Source organism: Heterodontus francisci, chromosome 21, assembly GCF_036365525.1.
Source record: "Heterodontus francisci isolate sHetFra1 chromosome 21, sHetFra1.hap1, whole genome shotgun sequence".
Lineage (NCBI taxonomy): Eukaryota > Metazoa > Chordata > Chondrichthyes > Heterodontiformes > Heterodontidae > Heterodontus > Heterodontus francisci.
Window position 1 is genome coordinate 3932133 of NC_090391.1, and position 23956 is coordinate 3956088.

Sequence of the window (23956 nt, forward strand, 5' to 3'; positions counted from 1 at the left end):
CACTGTAATAGTAAAAATGTTAATTGTATGTTGTATCACTGTGCGTTGTATCTGTTTACATCCCGAGTCCTTCTTGTTATTTGAAGATTATAAAACTTAGTGTTATTGCTGTTTTGTTCATTGAACCAGCCCACATACTTACTCTGAACTTAAAAATTACAACAGAAAGAATTTCAATTACTTTGAAATAAAAACAGAATGTGTTGGAAATACTCAGCAGGTCTGGCAGCATCTTGGTGGAGAGAAGCACAGTTAATGTTTCAGATCTGTGACCCCTCATCAGAACTGGCAAAGGTTGAAACAGAATTAGGTTTCAAGCAAGTGAAGGGGGCGGAGAGTGGTTTGGTGCTGAAGAGAACCGAAGGGAATGTGTGTGATAGGGCAGAGGCCAGGACAGATAAAATAACATAGTTGGCCTGAGACAACAGCAAAGAGGGTGTTACTGCTTCTGTTGAAAGACAAAGCATTCGTCCAGACAGAGTGTTGATAGGAGAATAATGAGCTACCCTGTCTGCATGAAGAACAGACAAATGGTGACAAAAATACAATACAATATAAAAAAACATAAAGACTAAAAAGGCCAGACATGCTCGGAAATTATTGAACTAGTGTTCACTCCGCAAGGCAGTAGACTTATCAGGTGCTGCTCCTCAAGCTTGCATTGATGTTCACTGGAACACTGCGGCAGGCCAAGGACAGAAATGTGGGCATGTGAGCTGGGGTGTGGTGCTGAAATAGCAAGCGACCAGAAGATCGGACTCATGCTTTCAGAGTGAGTGGAATTGTTCCACAAAGCGGTCACCCAATCTCCATTTGGTCACCCAATATAGAGACAACGCCATTATGTAGTGCAAGCGATGGTGTAGTGTCGTTGAACTAATAAGCCAAGCATTCGAATTTAATAAGCCAAGCGTTCGAATCCACCTCGGCAGAAAGTGGAATTTGATTTCATTTAGTAAATTTGGAATGGAAAGTTGATCTAATAATGATCATGAAACCATTGCCGATTGTTATAAAAAACCATCTGGTTCATTAATGCCCTTTTGGCAATGGACTCTGCGGTCTTTGTGCTGGTATGTGACAGCAGACACACAGCAAGGTGGTTGACTTCTGAAATAGTCTAACAAGTCAGTCAGTTGTATATAACTGCTAAGCAATCAATACGAATGAAACTGGAAAGAGGCAATAACCATCTCCAACAAGAGAGAATCTAGCCGTCTAAGCTTGACATTCAATGGCGTTACCAATGTTGAATTCCCCACGATCAACATACCGGGGGTTACCCGAAACAGAACTGGGGTCGCCATTATGTTATATGTTACAATAATTCTCTCATACATTTTAACTTTAAAGTGTCCCGGCCCAGCCTGCTCAACCATTCCTCACAACGAAGCCTCTTCACACCAGAAATCAACACAACAAACCTTCTCTGAACTGCCCTCAATGCATATATATTATTCATGGAATGACACATAAATTGTACACAGTACTATAGGTATGGTGCTACCAACGTTCTAAGAACATTTTCACGTTGTGGAACTAGCCTGTCCTTTACTATCAATTCATAAATCTAATTTGGATGACACAGTTCACAGTCTGGCAGGCACCGAAGGTGGGGCAGGAGGGTGGGTGATGAATGCAGGAGCGTGGGCTTTTCAAAGGGGTTGGTTGTTTTCTGCTGGGACCCTCTCTGCCCCACAGATTGCCCACGGAGGCGGATCCCCAAGCACACAGGGAGGACACTTACTCGGCTTAAATCCAGTAGCGGCAGGAAGATGCCCTTAAGCAGATAATAACCGGCCTCTAAAGGCCCTCAATTGACCTCTGGGCGGGAAGGCCTTTTCCACTCACAACTTGTTGCAGTGCGATGGAAAGATGACGGGCCATTCCTCTCCTGCCAGCCAGCGCACATATAGAGTGCACACGCCTCCTAGCCCAACTCTGGGAGTGGGGTGGCATTAAATCCAGGCCTAGGATTCATTACACTTCCCCCTGGGGAAAAATAATGCCTTATTGCAAGTAAGGATTTCGTTCAAACAGTTAGAAAATGCAATAAGTTCTTAATACTGTAAACATGTTTTACAAATAACTTATTGTGTACTGCAGAGGTGACACTTTCCTATGCAAACATAAACCACATACCATATTTTATTAACACCATTTACTATTAAGCTGCCAGTGGCTGCTCGCCTCGTCAATGTTCAAGTGCCCTCTTGTGTCGGTATCAAATGTCGCCGAGATGGAAAACTTCAACGTCAGTCGCCTCTGTGACAAAACTAAACTATGCGCCATAGACATACATGATCAACAGTTTGTGGATGACTGCAGTTTCATTGCCGCACTGCTCCAGCTTTCAAAGTCCCTCTTGGTGTCTTCAATTATACAAGGAGGGGACTTGAGTGTTCTTTAATGTTGTCAAAACAAAACTGATATATCAACGTATTTCTGGTTTCCCAAATATTCCATATCCGATATATGTTGAAGAAAATACTCTGGAATACGTTGAAAACTTCGCATAACTTGGCAGCTGCTTCTATCAAAAGGCCACCATTGATGGGGAGATCCAATACAGGATCAGCTGTGTCAGCTCAGCCATCTACAAACTCCAGTAGCGAGTGTTTGACAATATAGACTTCTGCAAGTCAACAAAGGTCCTAGTGCACAAACAGTTGTCTTCACAATACTCCTGTTCTGCAGTGAGACCTGAACTGTGTATCAGCGACACATTAAAGTGCTGGAGAAATTTCATCAGCAATGCCTCTGCTGCATACTTCAGATTAACGAGAAGGACCAGTCTCCATTTTGAAACTAGCTCCACAAGCATTCACAGAAATTGCCTTAAAACACAACTTCGATGGACAGGATACTCGGTTTGGATGGTCATAAACCGTCTCCCCCTCCAGGTCCTGTTTTCCCAATTCTCAAATGGCCAATGTTACAGGAAAGGACAAAGGAAATGTTTGCAAGACACTCTGAAGCTCTCTCTGAAGCACGGCAGCATTGACTTTGATGATGGGAGGAACTCAAAACGGTGACAACTTGCCCGTCATGCATTGAGTACAATCGCCCGAGTGAGGAGGCAGAGTGACAGGAGAGAAGAAAGGAAAATGAAGTAAATCCCAGACTCAGGATCTCACTGCCTCGTGTGAAGTCTGGTCCCATGTGCCCAAAGATCTGTGGGTCGAGAATCGGCCGTTCAGTTACATGAAGACCCATGGCAGCAACTTGTGAATCTGTTTAGACGTCATCCTCGAATCAAGGGACAGCCGACACTTTTAGAAAATTTAACAATAACAAAGTTAAGTTTAATATGATTCAGACTTGGTAAAATTCTCACATTTCAGAGCTTTCCTTCAGACTTACACCTTCTCTTTGGTGTTAGGGGGTAGGCGTTGGCATAGTGGTATTATCACTGGACAAGTAACCCAGAGACACAGGGCTTTTTCTCTGGGGACATGGGTTCGAATCCCACCACAGCAGAAGGTGAAATTTGAATTTAATTAATAAATCTGGAATTAAAAGCGAGTCTAATGATGGCCATGAAACCATTGTCGATTGTTGTAAAAACCCATCTGGTTCACTAATGTCCTTTAGGGAAGGAAATCTGCTGTCCTTTCCTGGTCTGGCCTACATGTGACACCAGACCCACAGCAATGTGGTTACCTCTTACATGCCCTCTGAAATGGCCCAGCAAGCCACTCAGTTGCACCTAACCGCTACGAAGTCAATAAAATGGAATGAAACTGGACGGACCACACGGCATCGACCTAGGCACCGGAAATGACAACGGCAAACCCAGCCCTGTCAACCCTGCAAAGTCATCCTTATTAACATCTGGGGGCTTGTCCCAATGTTGGGAGAGCTGTCCCACAGACTAGTCAAGCAACAACCTGACATCGTCATACTCACGGAATCATACCTGACAGACAATGTCCCAGACACTGCCATCACCATCCCCGGGTATGTCCTGTCCCACCGGCAGGCCAGACCCACCAGAGGTGGTAGCACAGTGGTATGCAGTAGGGAGGGAGTTGCCCTGTGAGTCCTCAACATCGACTCCGGACCCCATGAAGTCTCATGGCATCAGGTCAAACAAGGGCCAGATAACAACCAACAGCCCTCCCTCAGCTGATGACTCAGTGCTCCTCCATGTTGAACACCACTTGGAGGAAGCACTGAGGGTGGCAAGGGCACAAAATGTACTCTGGGTGGGGGACTTCAATGTCCATCACCAAGAGTGGCTCGGTAGCACCACTACTGACCGAGCTGGTCGAGTCCTAATGGACATAGCTGCCAGACTGGGTTTGCGGCAGGTGGTGGGGGAACCAACACGAGGGAAAAACATACTTGACCTCGTCCTCACCAATCTGCCTGCCGCAGATGCTTCTCTGCATGACAGTATGGTAGGAGTGATCACCACACACTCCTTGTGGAGACGAAGTCCCGCCTTCACATTGAGGATACCGCCCATCGAGTTGTGCGGCATTACCACCGTGCTGAATAGGATAGATTTCGAACAGAAATGGCAATGCAAAACTGGGCATCCATGAGGTGCTGTAGGCTATCAGCAGCAGCAGAATAGTACTCAACCACAATCTGTAACCTCATGGCCCGGCATATCCCCCACTCTATCATTACTGCCAAGCCAGGAGACAAACCCTAGTTCAATGAAGAGTGCAGGAGGCCACGCCAGGAGCAGCACCAGGCATACCTAAAAATGTGGTGTCAACCTGTTGAAGCTACAACCCTGGACTAATTGTATGCCTAACTGTGTAAGCAGCATGCGATAGACAGGCAAAGTGATCCCATAACCAACGGATCAAATCTAAGCTCTGCAGTCCTGCCACATCCAGCCGTGAATGCTGGTGGACTATTAAACAACTAACTGGAGGAGGTGGCTCCACAAATATCCCCATCCTCAATGATAGGGGAGCCCAGCACATCAGTGCGAAAGATAAGGCTGAAGCATTTGCAACAATCTTCAGCCATAAGTGCCGAGTTGATGATCCATCTCCACCTCCTCCTGAAGTCCCCAGCATCACAGATGCCAGACTTCAGCCAATTCGATTCACTCCGCTGGATATCAAGAAACAACTGACGGCACTGGATACTGCAAAAGCTATGGGCCCTGACAATATTCCGGCAATAGTACTGAAGACCTGTGCTCCAGAACTTTCTGCGCCCCTAGCCAAGCTGTTCCAGTACAGCTACAGCACTGGCAACTACCCTGCAATGTGGGAAATTGCCCAGGTATGTCCTGTACACAAAAAGCAGGACAAGTCCAACCCGGCCAATTACCACCCCAAAAGCCTACTCTCAATCATCAGTACAGTGATGGAAGGTGTCATCAACAGGGCCATCAAGCGTCACTTGCTTAGCAATAACCTGCTCAGTGACGCTCAGTTTGGGATCCGCCAAGGCCACTCAGCTCCTGACCTCATTACAGCCTTGGTTCAAACATGGACAAATGAGCTTACCCAAGAGGTAAGGTGAGAGTGACTGCCCTTGACATCAAGGCAGCATTTGACCGAGTATGGCATCAAGGAGCCCTAGCAAAACTGAGGTCAATGGGAAGCAGGGGGTAAACCCTCCGCTGGCTGGAATCATACTGAGTGCAAAGGAAGATGCTTGTCATTGTTGGAGGTCAATCATCTGAGCTCCAGGACATCATTGCAGGAGTTCCTCAGGGTAGCGTCCGAGGCCCAACCATCTTCAGCTGCTTCATCAATGACCTTCATTCAATCATAAGGGCAGAAGTGGGGATGTTTGCTGATGATTGCACAATGTTCAGCACCATTCGTTACTCCTCTGATACTGAAGCAGTCCGTGTAGAAATGCAGCAAGACATGGACAGTATCCAGGCTTGGGCTGATAAGTGGCAAGTAACATTCGCGCCACACAAGTGCCAGGCAATGACCTCTCCCTCAAGAGAAAATCTAAGGATCTCCCCTTGACAATCAACGGCATGACCATCGCTGAATCCCCCATTATCAACATCCTAGGAGTTACGATTGACCAGTAACTGAAGTGGAGTAGCCATATAAATACCGTAGTTGCAAGGTGTTCAGAGGCCATGGATCCTGCGGCGAGTAACTCACCTCCTGACTTCCCAAAGCCTGTCCACCATCTAGAAGGCACAATTCAGGAGTGTGATGGAATACTCTCCAGTTGCCTGGATGGGTGGAGCTCCAACAACACTCAAGAAGCTCGACACCATCCAGGACAAAGCAGCCCGCTTGATTGACACCCCATCTGCAAACATTCACCCCCTCCACCACCGACGCACAGTGGCAGCAGTGTGTACCATCTACAAGATGCACTGCAGCAATGCACCAAGGCTCCTTAGACAGCACCTTCCAAACCCGCGACCTCTACTACCTAGAAGGACAAGGGCAGCAAATACATGGGAACACCACCACCTGCAAGTTCCCCTCCAAGTCACACACCATCCTGACTTCGAACTATATCACCGTTCCTACACTGTCGCTGGGTCAAAATCCTGGAACTCCCTTCCTAACAGCACTGTGGGTGTACCTACCCCACATGGACTGCAGCGGTTCAAGAAAGCAGCTCACCACCACCTTCTCAAGGGGAATTAGGGATGGGCAATAAATGCTGGCCTGGCCAGTGACGCCTACATCCCATGAACGAATAAAAATAAAATTCTGGTCAGAGCATCAGCAATGACATTGCTGTTCCCTGGAACATGTACAATGTATCGTGTAAATGACTGTAACAATATTCTCCACTGAAACAAACTTACTTTCTTTGTTCTGCTTTTTCTATACAAAAACGAATGGGGCCTGATTCTTTTAAAGTAATATTTACCCGTGAATATTGGTTACATCTGCAGTAAACTGTTGGAAAGCCCGTACAAGATGAAACACTAATGAAATCCCAAAACAGAAGCTGGTGAAAATTGATTTAAATTCGATTAATTAATTGAATCAAATAAATAATAAAAAATCAATTTTGAATTGAAGGCTGTTCTCAGTAATGGTGCCATGAAAACTTATATCGGGTGTCGCAAAATCACACCTAGTTGACCAATGCCTTTCAGGGAAGGAAATATGCTTGTGTGCTTTACATGTGACTCCAGACCCACAGCAATACTGTCAATCCTTAACTGCCCTCTTAAATGGGCTCGCAGAAACTCAGTTGTCAAGGGCAATTAGAGATGGGCAGTAAATGCTGGCTCTGCCAAGGACGCCCACTTCCCAATCCTGCAACATCAACTATAATGCATTGAGGAAAGCAATCTTTACTTCGTTCTAGTCTTCTGAAGGGGATGAGTACACCTCCATAGTTTTCCTTTTGAAAAGAGTCTCCAGGAGTTTTTAAGATGATCTGGGCCAGTCCATAGTGTGACAGTTTCTCAAATGACACAATGTAAACTTCGACTCACTCTTCACTAAATTTGGGTACCAGGTATATGTACTTTGCCAAATCAAAGCTAAGAGGAATTTCCCATTTGTTAAACTCATCCTTCACCTCCAAATCACGTCCTTCAGCTTTGAGCCTTCCATTCTCAATACAAGATTTAATGTAAATTAAACATGAACAACAATTAAAACATATTTCATGTTTGTCCATCTAAAAAAGTTGCACGTTAATTAGCATAAACAATAACAACAGTAACAATAATGAACAGGATTATCAACAAGATGGTGCCAAACTGTTCCACAGTACTAGAAAATAACGAATATTGTCGAATAGTTTTCCACGTCCTCACCTCCAAGATGCAGATATGGAAGCAGTGAATGAGTGTTTCAGTGTCAGATGGACTGAGGCAGTGCGAGAAGCTGGCAATGTTAGGCAGGCGGAAATTGGTATATTTTATGATCGAAGGGCTCTGAGATCTGAGGGTCAGCTCAGCAAACAACAGGATGAACTTTAAAAAATATACATTCAGCCTGATGCAGCAACTCATATGGGGAATGGAATAACCGAAATGAGCATGGAATTGTGGCGGTTTCTGAACCCGAGACACCACACTTGTCGTGTCTCCCACCCGCCCTCCTCCTCTAACCAAAAAAAAAAAGGACTCGGTGGGGTGTTTATAAGGTAAGGCTTTTTCGATTTCTCTGGTTTTATTATGATTGGTAAAAACTTTTCGTTCCTTTTTCATTTAACTAAGTTAAGCTTAAGATTAAAAATGGCAGGAGATATCAGACCCGTGTCATGCTCCTCTTGCTCAATGTGGGAGCTCAGGGACACGGCTGAGGTCCCTGACTCCTTCACGTGCAGGAAGTGTGTCCAAATGCAGCTCTTGTTAGACCGCATGACGGCTCTCGAGCTGCGGATGGACTCACTTTGGAGCATGCGCGATGCTGAGGAGGTCGTGGATAGCACGTTTAGTGAATTGGTCACACCGCAGATTAGGATTGCTGAGGGAGAAAGGGAATGGGTGACCAAAAGGCAGAGAAAGAGCAGGAAGGCAGCGCAGGAGTCCCCTGCGGTCATCTCCCTCCAAAACAAGTATACTGTTTTGGATACTGTTGGGGGAGATGGCTCACCAGGGGAAGACAGCAGTAGCCAGGTCCATGGCACCGTGGCTGGCTCTGCTGTTCAGAAGGGCGGGAAAAAGAGCGGAAGGGCTATAGTCGTAGGGGATTCGATTGTAAGGGGAGTAGATAGGCGGTTCTGTGGTCGAAAACGAGGCTCCCGAATGGTATGTTGCCTCCCAGGTGCACGGGTCAGGGATGTCTCAGATCGGCTGCAGAACATTCTAAAGGGGGAGGGTGAACAGCCAGTTGTCATTGTGCACATAGGCACTAATGATATTGGTAAAAAACGGGATGAGGTCCTACAAGCAGAGTTTAGGGAGTTAGGAGCCAAGTTAAAAAGTAGGACCTCAGAGGTAGTAATCTCAGGATTACTACCAGTGTCACGTGATAGTCAGAGTAAAAATGAAAGAATAGTCAGGATGAATGCGTGGCTTGAGAGATGGTGCAGGAAGGAGGGGTTCAGATTTTTGGGACATTGGGACCGGTTCTGGGGGAGGTGGGACTATTACAAATTGGACGGTCTACACCTGGGCCGGACTGGAACCAATGTCCTTGGAGGTGCTTTTGCTAACGCTGTTGGGGAGGGTTTAAACGAATGTGGCAGGGGGATGGGAACCAATTGAGGTCAGTGAACAGTAAGGAGGTAGTAACAAAAGCCTGTAAGGAACTAGATAATGAAGTCAGTGTGACTAAGGGGAAGAACAGGCAGGGAGCAGATGATGAATATAAAGGGACTGGTGGTCTGAGGTGCATTTGTTTTAATGCAAGAAGTGTAGTAGGGAAGGCAGATGAACTTAGGGCTTGGATTAGTACCTGGGAGTATGATGTTATTGCTATTACTGAGACTTGGTTGAGGGAAGGGCATGATTGGCAACTAAATATCCCAGGATATCGATGCTTCAGGCGGGATAGAGAGGGAGGTAAAAGGGGTGGAGGAGTTGCATTACTGGTCAAAGAGGATATCACAGCTGTGCTGAAGGAGGGCACTATGGAGGACTCGAGCAGTGAGGCAATATGGACAGAACTCAGAAATAGGAAGGGTGCGGTAACAATGTTGGGGCTGTACTACAGGCCTCCCAACAGCGAGCGTGAGATAGAGGTACAAATATGTAGACAGATTATGGAAAGATGTAGGAGCAACAGGGTGGTGGTGATAGGAGATTTTAATTTTCCCAGCATTGACTGCGATTCGCTTAGTGTTAGAGGTCCAGATGGAGCAGAATTTGTAAGGAGCATCCAGGAAGGTTTTCTAGAGCAGTATGTAAATAGTCCAACTCGGGAAGGGGCCATACTGGACCTGGTGTTGGGGAATGAGCCCGGCCAGGTTGTTGAAGTTTCAGTAGGGGACTACTTTGGGAATAGTGATCACAATTCCGTAAGCTTTAAAATACTCATGGACAAAGACGAGAGTGGTCCTAAAGGAAGAGTGCTAAATTGGGGGAAGGCCAACTATACCAAAATTCGGCAGGAGCTGGGAAATGTAAATTGGGAGCAGCTGTTTGAAGGTAAATCCACATGTGATATGTGGGAGGCTTTTAAAGAGAGGTTGATTAGCGTTCAGGAGAGACATGTTCCTGTGAAAATGAGGGATAGAAATGGCAAGATTAGGGAACCATGGATGACAGGTGAAATTGTGAGACTAGCTAAGAGGAAAAAGGAAGCATACATAAGGTGTAGGCGGCTGATGAAAGACGAAGCTTTGAAAGAATATCGGGAATGTAGGACCAATCTGAAACGAGGAATTAAGAGGGCTAAAAGGGGTCATGAAATATCTTTAGCAAACAGGGTTAAGGAAAATCCCAAAGCCTTTTATTCATATATAAGGAGAAAGAGGGTAACTAGAGAAAGGATTTGCCCACTAAAGGACAAAGGAGGAATGTTATGCTTGGACTCAGAGAAAATGGGTGAGATTCTAAACGAGTACTTTGCATCGGTATTCACCGAGGAGAGGGACATGACGGATGTTGAGGTTAGGAACAGATGTTTGATTACTCTAGGTCAAGTCGGCATAAGGAGGGAGGAAGTGTTGGGTATTCTAAAGGGCATTAAGGTGGACAAGTCCCCAGGTCCGGATGGGATCTATCCCAGGTTACTGATGGAAGCGAGAGAGGAAATAGCTGGGGCCTTAACAGATATCTTTGCAGCATCCTTAAACACAGGTGAGGTCCCGGAGGACTGGAGAATTGCTAATGTTGTCCCCTTGTTTAAGAAGGGTAGCAGGGATAATCCAGGTAATTATAGACCGGTGAGCCTGACGTCAGTGGTAGGGAAGCTGCTGGAGAAGATACTGAGGGATAGGATCTATTCCCATTTGGAAGAAAATGGGCTCATCAGTGATAGGCAACATGGTTTTGTGCAGGGAAGGTCATGTCTTACCAACTTAATAGAATTCTTTGAGGAAGTGACAAAGTTGATTGATGAGGGAAGGGCTGTCGATGTCATATACATGGACTTCAGTAAGGCGTTTGATAAGGTTCCCCATGGCAGGCTGTTGAAGAAAGTGAAGGCGCTTGGGGTCCAAGGTGTACTAGCTAGATGGATAAAGAACTGGCTGGGCAACAGGAGACAGAGAGTAGCAGTAGAAGGGAGTTTCTCAAAATGGAGACGTGTGACCAGTGGTGTTCCACAGGGATCCGTGCTGGGACCACTGTTGTTTGTGATATACATTAATGATTTGGAGGAAAGTATAGGTGGACTGATTAACAAGTTTGCAGACGACACTAAGATTGGTGGAGTAGCAGATAGTGAAGGGGACTGTCAGAGAATACAGCAGAATATAGATAGATTAGAGAGTTGGGCAGAGAAATGGCAGATGGAGTTCAATCAGGGCAAATGCGAGGTGATGCATTTTGGAAGATCCAATTCAAGAGTGAACTATACAGTAAATGGAAAAGTCCTGGGGAAAATTGATGTCCAGAGAAATTTGGGTGTTCAGGTCCACTGTTCCCTGAAGGTGGCAACGCAGGTATATAGAGTGGTCAAGAAGGCATACGGCATGCTTTCCTTCATCGGACGGGGCATTGAGTACAAGAGTTGGCAGGTCATGTTACAGTTGTATCGGACTTTGGTTCAGCCACATTTGGAATACTGCGTACAGTTCTGGTCGCCACATTATCAAAAGGATGTGGATGCTTTGGAGAGGGTGCAGAGGAGGTTCACCAGGATGTTGCCTGGTATGGAGGGCGCTAGCTATGAAGAGAGGTTGAGTAGATTAGGATTATTTTCATTAGAAAGACGGAGGTTGAGGGGGACCTGATTGAGGTGTACAAAATCATGAGAGGTATAGACAGGGTGGACAGCAAGAGGCTTTTTCCCAGAGTGGGGGTTTCAATTACTAGAGGTCACGAGTTCAAAGTGAAAGGGGAAATGTTTAGGGGGGATATACGTGGAAAGTTCTTTACGCAGAGGGTGGTGGGCACCTGGAACGCGTTGCCAGCGGAGGTGGTAGACGCGGGCACGATAGAGTCTTTTAAGATGTATCTAGACAGATACATGAATGGGCAGGAAGAAAAGAGATACAGAACCTTAGAAAATAGGCGACATGTTTGGAGAGAGGATCTGGATCGGCGCTGGCTTTGAGGGCCGAAGGGCCTGTTCCTGTGCTGTAATTATCTTTGTTCTTTGTTCTTATTTCTTTACTTGGATAAAATTGCACCTCCTGCTTAACATACAGTTGGAGTCTGGTCACACAGAGGCAGTGGATGGTCGAGAGAGATGGACGAGAGCTGGACCAAGGTATTATCAGCACACATGTGGAAGCTGACCCCTTGTCTGTAGGTGCTGTTGACATTGGGAAGCATGTAGATGTGGAAGAGGAGGAGGCAAAGTCGTAAATTCAGGCACAGGCAGATTAATCGTGCTGGAAGGTGGAGGGAATCCATTGCGGGAGAATGTGTGACTATTATCTTATTGATAAGACAAGAACCAAGAAAAGTCAGTCCCACCAAAAGTGTCCAGTGCCAGAGGAATGGAGAGATCATGGGCGAGGTTTGATGCAGGTTTGGAGGAATGGGTGGAGATGGTGAATTTAGAGACCACCGTCAGGTTTTAAGCTGAGGACGAGAATTTCACATTTAAGCCGTTGAGCAATTTGAAAGCTAATGCGGGTCAGTGAAAACCATTGCGTTGTGCGAGTTGCTGGACCTTTTGGGGAATGGAGATGCACGGTAGAGTTTTTGATTGAAGGAAGGAGGAGGTTGTTTTGCCAGTGAGGAGTGAATTGGAGTAATATTGTCAGGAAGTGGCCCAGTTCTTATTTTACGGGAGGCTTTAGCCACTGTAGAATGAACTGATAAACATTTGGAATAAAATAACAGAGAGGAATGTCAATGGAGCATGCTCAGAGTCTGTCCCCTAATATCACCCATAATAAGTTCTCAGCTGTAATCCTGAACATGGATTTAACTGTCCTCGTGTCAAAGTTTACATTTTAACTACTTGTGTCCGTGGATTCAGTGAATACTGTGGAGAAATCCGTCGCATTTATACATGAATCATTAGGAGCGAACATTGTCATTACAATTACATGAAGCCTGCATGTGAAGCCGCTCATTATTGTGGGATCTGTCTTGTATGCTTACATGTTACAGCCTTATCCCCAAGAGAGGTCTGATTAAGATATTTTGCTGGTCTTAGAGATATTTATTTTGTATGCACCATTTTAATTACATCACAGACAAGGCAGCTGATGTTATGTGCTTGTTCAAGTGATTGTCACTAATAGCAATGATCATGGGTATATCCATGCCTGTAGAGACTTGTCCCCTCTACAAATCAGGGCCTATTAGTATGTACCAGCTCCGAGTGACTACCAGAGCTATGAGATTCAGAGCAACATCAGTTGTTGCTTCTCACAGAAATGGTATATCCAGTAATATATCAGATTGAGGATATTTACTTTCCAGTTCTTGCGGCCATTGGAGTTCCCGGTAAGCTGCTGTCTCCAGTTGTTAATGTTGCAAAACAATATTAAATCGACTGCTATATTTGATAACGTTTTCCTTGCTGAATGTTTTACACAGTCGTCTGTTCAGTTCGGTCAGTTCAATGATGCGCTGTCTGAAGGTTCTGCAAATGTTGTGCTGTGGCACAAGCATAATGACTGTGATTATCGTGTTCATCAAATCCTTGCTTTAGTATTGGATTATTCACTGTACTGAATGCATTGCCCATTGTTAGAATGGTCTTTGGATTCTAAATGTTCGGGCTTGTCTGAGTTCCTTTATCTGTAATGATTTTTGTTGATCTATCCCTGAGAATGTGATCAGATTAATATTTCAAATGGATGTATTGGGATCAGGTGCTCGGGCTAAGTACGTAAGAATATAAGCAATAGGAACAGGCGTAGGCCATTTGGCCCCTCGATCCTGCTCCACAATACATTAAGAGGATTTGTAATTTGACTTCAGTCTCAAAACCATTTTCTCGCTTGTTCTCCATAACTATTGACTAGCCTATAGTTCAACAATATCTCCATCTTAACCTTGAATATAATCAATGACTCCGCCTGCGCAGCTCTCTGGGGTCGAGAATTCCAAAGATTCATGACTCTCACAGAAAATAAATTCCTCCTCAGCTCCACCTGAAATGTGTACCTTTTCCCCCCTTCGTTCTCGATTCCCCCTCGAGGGGCAACATCTGCCTGTGAAGCTTCCTCAGAATTGTATATTTCAATATTTGTTTCATACTTCTAAACTCTGAAGTATATTGGCTGAAACTGTTCAACTTTTCCTCACAAGAAAGCCCCGAGAACACCAGGGGCCTTCGGACTGAAGCTTCTCTCAAATTCCCTCAATGCATGTATATTCCCTACCACTGACGTAAGCTCACTGGCCTTTAATTTCCTGGATTATCCTTGCTTCCCTTTTTAAGCAAAGGCACAACATTGGCTATTCTCCAGTCCACTGGGACCTCACATGTAGCCAATGAGGACACTAAGATTTCTGTCAAGACCCCAGCAATTTCTTCCCTTGCCTCCCTCAGTATTCTGGGGTAGATCCCATCAGCCCCTGAGGACTTATGTACCTTAATGCTTTGCAAGACACCCAACACCTCCTCCTTTTTGATGATGAGATGACTGAGACTATCTACACTCCCTCCCTCAGGCTCATCATCCACCAAGTCCTTCTTTTTGGTGAATACTGATGCAAAGTACTCATTTAGTACTTCACCCATTTCCTCTGGCTCCACACATAGATTCCCTTCTGTGTCCTTGAGTGGGCCAACCCTTTCCCTGGTTACCCTGTTGCTCTTTATATACGTATAAAAAGCCTTGGGATTTTCCTTAATCCTTTTTGCCAATGACTTTTCATGACCCCTTTTAGCCCTCCTAACTCCTTATTTAAGTTCCTTCCTACTGTCTTTATATTCCTCAAGGGATTCGTCTGTTCTTAGCCTTCCACCCATTACGAATGCTTTCTTTTTCTTTTTGTCTAGTCTCACAATATCCCGCGTTCTCCAAGGTTCCCGAAACTTGCCAAACATATCCTTCTTCTTCACAGGAACATGCTGGTCCTGAACTCTAATCAACTGACGTTTGAAAGACTCCCACATGTCAGATGTTGATTTGCCCTCAAACAGCCGTCCCCAATCTACTTTCTTCAGTTCCTGCCTGACATTGTTATAATTAGCCTTCCCCCAATTTAGCACCTTCACCTGAGGACTACTCTTATCCTTATGCACAGGTACCTTAAAACGTATGGAATTTTGGTGACTGTTCCCGAAATGTTCCCCTACTGAAACCTCGACCAGCTGTCCAGACTCATTCCCCAATACCAGGTCCAGTATGGCCGCATCCCTAGTTGGACTATCTACATATTGTTTCAAGAAGCCCTCCTGGATTGTCCTTACAAATTCTGCCCCATACAAACCCCTAGCACTAAGTGAGTCCCAGTCAGTATAGGGGAATTTAAAATCACCCACCACTACAACTCTGTTACCTTTACATCTTTCCAAAATCTGTCTACATATTTGCTCCTCTACCAGCCGCTGGCTGTTGGGAGGCCTGTTGTAAACCCCCAACATCGTGACTGCACGCTTCCTATTCCTGAGCTCCACCCACATTGCCTCGCTGCATGACCCCTCCGAGGTGTCCTCCCGCAGTACAGCTGTGATATTCTCCTTAACCAGTAATGCAACGCCCCCACCCCTTATCCATCCCCCTCTATCCCGCCTGAAGCTTCTAAATCCTGGAACATTTATCTGCCAATCCTGTTCTTCCCTCAACCATTGTCGATAGATTTAATCCTGTGCTGACCAAACTGACGTATGAAGAGTGATTGAGTCGGTTGGGCTTATATGCGCTGGAGTTCAAAGAGTGAGGGGGGCTCTCATAGAAACCTATAAAATTCTAACAGGACTTGACAGGGTAGATGCAGGAAGAATGTTCCCGGTGTTGGGGGAGTCCAGAATACGGGGAATAGGCTAAGGATACGGGGTAAGCCTTTCAGGACTGTGATGAGGAGAAATGTCTTCACCCAGAGAGTGGCGAGCCTGTGGAATTCGCTACCTCAGAAATCAGCTGAGGCCAAAACATTATATGTCTTCGGTAAAGGGTTAGATATAGCTCTTGGAGCGAAAGGGATCAAAGGATATGGGGTGAAAGCGGGAACAGGTTACTGAGTTGGATCATCAGCCATGCTCATAATGAATGGCGGAACAGGCTCGAAGGGAATAATGGCATACTTCCGCTCCTGTTTTCTTTGTTTCTATCTGTCAGTGCCAGTTGTGGGAATGAGGGTCCACCCTACTTGGGTATATCAATGTCCTAGTGTAATTGTGGGATGAACATACGATGAGGTTAAACAACTATCAGTATCTGTACATGCAATTGTTTATTCACAACATGTAAACTAATTATACTTTTGATCTCTGGAGTTCCGTGAGAAAGAGAGGGAGAGCCAGACAGGAGAGGCTGTGGTGAGCCAGCCACGAGATGTCTTTCCAGTCCAGGAGCATTCTGAGATCAAACTGTACAATTCAGAAAATCCAGGTTGCCAAGCAGATTATGTGACCAGCTGGTTTGGCCACGTCCGTTTGTGTATTCGGCCAACTTCGCAGTCAACCTGGAATGTCTCTTGCACACCATACCCTAGTGCTCAAAGTCCATTTTAAGATAAATGGATAAGGGAAGTAACACTTTTGTCCCTCCAAGCACTGTCTGTTAGTATGCAAATGTTTTTCCAGCCAAATGTCTGCAGATTTTTTAAGTCCTTTCTTCACTCCAGTAACAGTTTGAAATCAATGTTCATATGATAGAATTAATATGCCTCATTCTTGGCAGGTGGCGGTCTGCATGACAATAGATTCTTAATTGTGAGAAGCCAGGATCTGGGGACAACCTGAGAGGTTTGCATGTCAAATACATATTTCACTCGATTTCAAATTAAAACTTCAAAACTGAGGTTGATAGATTTTTTGAGGCAACCATATTAAGAATTAAGGGTACAATGCAGTCGAATAAATTCATAGGGATAGATGAGATTTTGATGCTTTGAAATGCAAGGAAGGAAAAAGTAAACTGGAGGTGTTGGGATTCTCCGTGCAATGTAGGTCAGCAAATAGAGCAGTGTTTCACTCAAAGGAACCTAGTATGAGATAGGACAAAAACAGCAGAGTGTTGGATCCACAAGTGAATGGACGGTGGAGGATTGTCCGTCAGCCAGGTGACCATTGGTACATTCGAGTGTGGATGAGACAAAAGCATAGATGTACGTTTCAATATCTGATGGACTGACGCAAGAGTGGAACAAAGAGTGGTGATGCTATGATGTGGTAGGAGGGGCTAACTGTTGCAGCTTGACACATGGTGTTACGAACGTGACTCTGTTTTGTTAAATATATATATATATGTATATACATATTTTCTTTTAAAAGGAATTCATCGTTAAGCTAAAAAATGTTGCGTCAGAATTTTTATTTTTAATCAGGAAGTCTAAGGAAGCCGGATTGACAACAGTGTTATTGTTTGTCACATGGCTTGTGTTAAAGACGAGCAGAAGCCTTTACAATAGAGTTAGAAAAGTGACAAGCACTACTTGGAAGGGACAAGCCCAGTAGTAACAGAGAACATCTGGCGGGGCAGAAAACTAGTTGTCAGTCACAGTGTGTGTGTGATATCTTCTGGAAGGAGACAGAAGTCAAGTTTGCTCAAAAGAAGGAGAGAATTTCAAGGACGAATGGAAGACCACAAGGTAGATCGTTTTCTTGCAATTCCCAAAACGACTCTGCAAAGTTCAACGCATCAATTTTTCTTGCTTCCTTTATTTCAAGAAGGCGCGCTAAATTATCTTTCAACGCTGCCTGAAGAGAACGAATTCTAGAAGATCCTAAAAATCTTGCCTGTGTGTGCTCGGAGGTTGGACTTTGCGCCAGTTTTATTTATGCAACACTGAAACAGGCCCTTCGGCCCACCGAATCTGTGCCGACCAAGAACCACCCATTTATACTAACCCGACAGTAATCCCATATTTCCTACCACCTGACTGCTCTTGGAGCAATTTATAACGGCCAATTTATCTATCACTTGCAAGTCTTTGACAATGGGAAGAAACCAGAGTACCCGGCTAAAACCCACGCAGTCACAGGGAGAACTTGCAAACTCCACACACGCAGTACCTAGAATTGAACCCGGGTCCCCGGAACTGTGCGGCTGCGGCGCTAACCACTGCGCCACTGTGCTGCCCCGTTTATTGTACTGTGTCTCATCTGCTTTTTATTTTCAAGGGTGGGCAAGTGATCTGCCCGAGTGTGTTTTTCTTTTGATTCGAATAGAGATCTGATCTAAAAATCTCATATATATATTTTTATATTGTGTGTGCGTGCGGAAGAGTTAAGGTAGAAAACGGGACTTACTAAAAATTTAATGTTGGATTTTTTATAAATGATCTATGTAATATTGTTTAACTTCATTACGAGTTAGGACTGGTTCTATAATAAACTGTTAATTTTGTTGTTCGGTAAAGAAATATAGTTAGCGTGTTCTATTCTGCGGACGATAGTTGACTGTCAGTAAATGGGAAAATTTAAAGAATATGTTGTTACCTATGGAGAGGTGGGACTGAATTAACAGTGCAAGCCTCCAATCTCGGTCGTAACAATGAGTATGAAGCATAACTTGGGGTCAGAATATGTACGAAGGGTCACTCCGAGACAGCAGCCTTCATGTGGATTGGAATTGGTACTTGGGATACAGATTCTGGATCGGAATAAGGTTGATGGAATGAGTGCTGCCAATGTTAGATGAACGAAAATTGTAACCCATACAGAGACATTGTGTTGGATAAGTAAATAAACGCAAACTACTGCAGATGCTGGAAATCTGAAATAAAAACAGAAATTGTTGTAAATATACAACAGATCTGTCAGCATCTGGGGAGTGAGAAATAAAGTTAACTTTTCAGGTCCGTGACCTTTCATCAGAACTTTCTGTGTTGTGCTCATGCTGGATTGTGGAGGTTGGTTTATCTGAGTAATCATGTTGAATGAACATGTGGAGGCTTGCATAATCTGGAGAAGCGATTGGAGCGCATACGAACTGTGGATAGATAAAGTTGACTGAGAGCGAAAGCAAGCAAGAAGGAATAGGGAGAATGAAACAGAGACAGACAGAGAGAGAGACGTGAGAACGAGAAAGAGAAAAGCCATAGTGTGAATGTTTCACAAGGATGAACTGCAGAACTTTCTAGAACGATTACAGTGAAACTGTGAATTGAAGGTATGATGAGCATTTTGCCAGATTGGATGAGTGTTACTGCTGGACTCGCTCCCTATGTGTTTAATCCCGTCATATCCTCAACCTCTTTTAGTGAATGCTCCTCTTCATTATTTCTGAACTGAGTAAGTAACTAAGTGGAAACAGTTATTTACTGACTGCATTCTTTGCTTCACTTAGTTCACTTTCCAAACCCTTCAGGACCTGCCTCCCTTCCAGTAGCCAAATGACCTTTTCTCTCTCTCCCTCCAATCCACACACTTGCTCCGCCTGCATCGACCTCTTCCTCCGGATCTGAAGTCTCAAACACACCACTGCGGCTCTCGACCTTTTCACGTTTTGAGATAGCCCCTGCTGGCTCTCTTAACTGTTAAGGCAAAAACATTCTCCCCTTCCCCTCCACTATCTCGGCTACTAGTCTGCAGGCCAAACTGGGTTTAAACCATTGGATTCCATGTTTGAAAACGCCCATCTCCCTTCCACATTGGCACGGCGGCCTGACTGTATCTGGTGATCATTTTATTTCACCTTTATTTTTACAAATCAATTTCCCAATCAATAATTTAGAATTGTGTTCTAACCAGTCTCTTCAGAAAGTTCTCAATGCTGCAACAAAGCTGTAAATGTCACACTGGATCCTGTCAAACTGCTGTTTTAGTTTGAGGTCTGATCAGTAATTTCTCTGCTTTCCTTTCTATCTCTTTCAGTTAACCTGGTGGCGATTCTGATCCTGTCCCGAGGAAAGTGTGGTCTCTCCAAATGTATCACTCGCTACCTGGTGGGAATGGCAGTGGCTGATCTCCTGGTCGTTATCACAGATCCCATATTGAGGCAGATTCCTTCGATTTATTTCCCAGATTCATTCCTGTCCATTACTCCCATCTGTAGTTCAGTTAGTTTCCTGGTTTTTGCAATCACAATGGTTTCTGTCTGGCTGACAGTCGCTTTCACCTTTGATCGATTTGTAACCATTTGTTGTGAGAAGCTGAAGACAAAATATTGCACTGAGAGAACAGTGGCTGTGGTTATCGGAACAGTGAGCGTGCTGTGCACTTTCGAAAGTGTTCCCTGGTACTTTACGATTGAACCTATGTATATAATTGATAATGTTCCCTGGTACTGTATCCTGAAACAGAGCTTCCATACTTCCCCCACATGGAACGCCTTTGAGCTGTTTCACCGCATTTTAATTCCTTGTGTCCCGTTCTTTCTGATTTTGCTGCTCAATGTTCTGATGGTCAGACGTATTTTAGCGGCCAGTAGAGGTCGCAGGAGACTCCGGTGCCTCGGCAACGGAGAGAATCACAATGACCCAGAGATGGAGAATCGAAAGAAATCCATCATTTTACTGTTCAGTATATCTGGCAGTTTTATACTGTTATGGGTGTCGCAGGTTGTATTTTACATCTATCAGCGAATTACAAAACTATATCCTACCTCCATCAATGACCCTCTTGATATCACAGAATACACAGCAGGAATGCTGCAGCTTCTCTGTTCCTGCACCAACACGTGTATTTACGCTGTGACCCAGACTAAATTCAGAGAGGAGCTGAGGAAGGTCGTGAAATACCCACTCAATCTAATAGTTAAATTAGTTAACTCATAGAAAAAGTTAATGTTTTCAAATTCTAGCACTAAAATCCATTCCAGAGTCTACAGCCTAAACTCACTACAGGGTGGTAAATGTTCTATTCACAGTAATGAACTCTAAAGTGATTGTAAACTTGATTTTGTAATATTTTATTAAACATCGGACCTAATGAGGCTGGCTATCATTGCAGAAGATACATGAATTGTTTCTCAAAAATGACGGTGCAGAAGAGCACAGCTGGACATGAACTGAAGCAGCTCTCAATCAAAGGAGCTTCTGTTGGCTTGATGACAGAGTGACAGGGTGGTGTACTGGTAATGTCACTGAGCTAAGAATCCTGAGGCCCATGCTAATAACTTGGGAACACGGGTTAAAATCATCCCATAGCCGCTGATGGAATTCAAATTCAAGTAATTCATAAAATTCTGGTATTGAAAGCTGGTCTCAGTAATAGTGAAATGGAATGAAAAGTGAAATACTCGAACAATTTAATTACGGAAGAGACCTGGCCTAGCTGTGTCTCTATTTACACACAAGAGAGAGACACAGGTACAGGGAGAGTTGAAGGGAGGGCCAGAGGGAGAGAGGGAGAAATAGAGAGAGGCAGAGTTAGAAAGAGCGGCAGAGATAGGAATAGAGATACTGAAACAGAGAAAGGTGGAGAGGGACAGAAATGAGAAAGGAAAAGACAGAGGGAGGATGAGACAAGTTGTAACAATCAGTAACATCCCCATTCTCTGTCCAGTCCTTTGTTGGAGAGCAAATTGGAGGGTTTTAGGGGCGGATACCTTTCGTAAATCGAAATATTCTTCTCTCACACTCTGTCACTTTGTCCATCTGTATCGGTGTGTGTATCTATGCCTGTTTCTCTCTCCTGTCTCAGAACCTCAGTAAAACTCCACCTACATCTGTTAGCCATTTTAACCTGACTGCTTTTGGTGACACTACAGCTGCAGAGGGTGCACTTCCTTATGCAGGATGGTAAGAAACCTGTTTCCCGCTATTTAACAGCATATTCTGTATGCTTTGTGTAATGTAATTGATTAATCCACAGTAATCAATCAAATCTGACATTCATCACTGCTTGACGGTCTCTCGGTTTACTTTCCTTCCAGGGCTGATTAAAAGCACTGAAATGACTGTCGAGGGAAATTCCAGTTTACCTCAGTGTTTTGAAATTATCAAATCCTGATCCTATCCCTAGCAAAGTAGATTATATTACGGGACGCTACAAATGTTGTTGCACTCAGTACGAACGATACCTTAATGTTGCATTAGGATGATATAATCTCTTTTTAGATAACTGTCAGCCTACAGGGGAAAGAAAACTCACTGGGTAACCATTCTGAACAAACACTAAAGTATTCCAGAAAGTGAGGCGCAGAAATTCAACACAAGATTCGTTTTCTGAGTCTCGCTGGTCTGGACTGATTTTCTGATGGGAGGCATCAGCCTAGATTTTGTGCTCTGCCCTGAACCCACTATGGTGTAACTCAGAGTCAAGATTACTACCCACTGAGCCACAGCTGGCTCCAATGTTCCGTTGACAATGTAATTGTTTTGTGCTGCCTGGTTTTTTGCCCTGTGCGTGGTCCCTTTAAGTTTTTAATGAATTTTTGAAGACGTATGTAAGTTATCACAGAACAGGACCTGAGTGGTACCTTCCAAGCTGCTGCACACAGCTTTGCAGAAACATTGACCGACACTGTCCATCCCAGTCTCTTCCTTGTTCTCTCTGGTACTCTCTCCCCATTGCTATCCTTCCCTCTCGCCGTTACTGTCTCTCTGCATCTATCTCTGTCTTCCTCTTTGTTGCTCTCTCCATCAGGATGGAGGAGGAGAAAGAGAGACATATATAGAGGCAACTGTATCTAACCCCACATGGTACCTGCCCTGGGAGTGTTTGATAGAACAGAGAAGACAATGATTTGCTTTGTAGCTCGATCCATTCCATACCTCTCTGTCTCACTACCTCTCTTTCCTCTTTGAAGATACTCATTAAAACCAAATTCTTCGACCACGTTTATGGTCACCTAGCCTAATACCGCCTTACCTAGCTCGGTGCCAATTATTTATTTAGAGTCATAGAGTCGTACAGTATAGAAACAGGCCATTCGGCCCGCCGCATCCATGCCGACCATAACCCCACCTGCCTGCATTAATTCCATATCCCTCTATGCCTTGCTCATTCAAGTACCTGTCCAGATGCCTCTTAAATGTTGCTACCCTTCCTGCCTCCATCACCTCCTCAGGCAGCTCATTCCAGATACCCGCTACTCTTTTGTGTGAAAAAATTACCCCTATTTCCCCTTTAAACTTCCTCCCTCTCACCTTAAATCCATGTCCTCAAGTTTTCGTCACCCCTATCATGTGAAACAGACTCTGACTATCTACCCTATCTATGTGTTGGAGAAAATCCAGATTGTGCCCAATTGTTGAACAAATTCTCCAGACTCAGATGTTGAGAATCAAACACTTTATTGCATGATATCATGGGGCAAAACACCTTACCTAAATGCGGTTCAGTGCTACTCCCAAAGAGCTACAGATCGCCGTGGACTTATATAGTATAAAAAAGGCAGAGCTAACAATTTCACAATTAGATAAGCACTCACAAGACTGCCTTCGTAACGGTGCACCATGCAGGGTCCGAGGTCAGCAAAACATCAGTTTCAGCAATAACAAGCTAGTTCCTTAATTCAATGCCCACTCCAGACACAATATCTGGCCGTAACGTCTGATTGTGGTTAGCTGCTCTGTCTACAATTTATGACCGTTGGTTGTGGTTAGATCATCTACAAGCTGTGTCCTGTTTTTCTGCTTCTACAAAGTTAAGTAATAATTAGCAAAGCTAAGAAAATTTCTCCAACAATCCCTCCTTTTATCATACCATGATAACACAATATCATCGTATGTGGAGGGGAGAGGTATTTAAAGTAGTAATTGAAGCATAATATCTTTCCTGCCATTGAGCTGTACCAGCCGCAAGGCCAAGCTAGCAATACATGATTGATTAATCTCAGCTTAAATGTCCCCATAAATTCTGTTCTTAAAATTCTAAAATTCTGTTCTCACAGTCCCCTCTTGACTCTTCTACAACCCTTTTAAGAATCCTTCCCTTGATCCCACCTAGGTGCCTTTAAT

At 44.4% G+C, this 23956-nt stretch overlaps 1 protein-coding gene across 1 annotated transcript; it reads left to right on the forward strand.

Moving 5' to 3' along the window:
* Nucleotides 1-20002: 20002 nt before the first annotated feature.
* Nucleotides 20003-20827, forward strand: LOC137381037 (probable G-protein coupled receptor 139). The gene has a single exon (XM_068053430.1). It carries the CDS (start codon nt 20003-20005, stop codon nt 20825-20827), a length of 825 nt encoding a protein of 274 aa, XP_067909531.1.
* Nucleotides 20828-23956: the final 3129 nt, after the last annotated feature.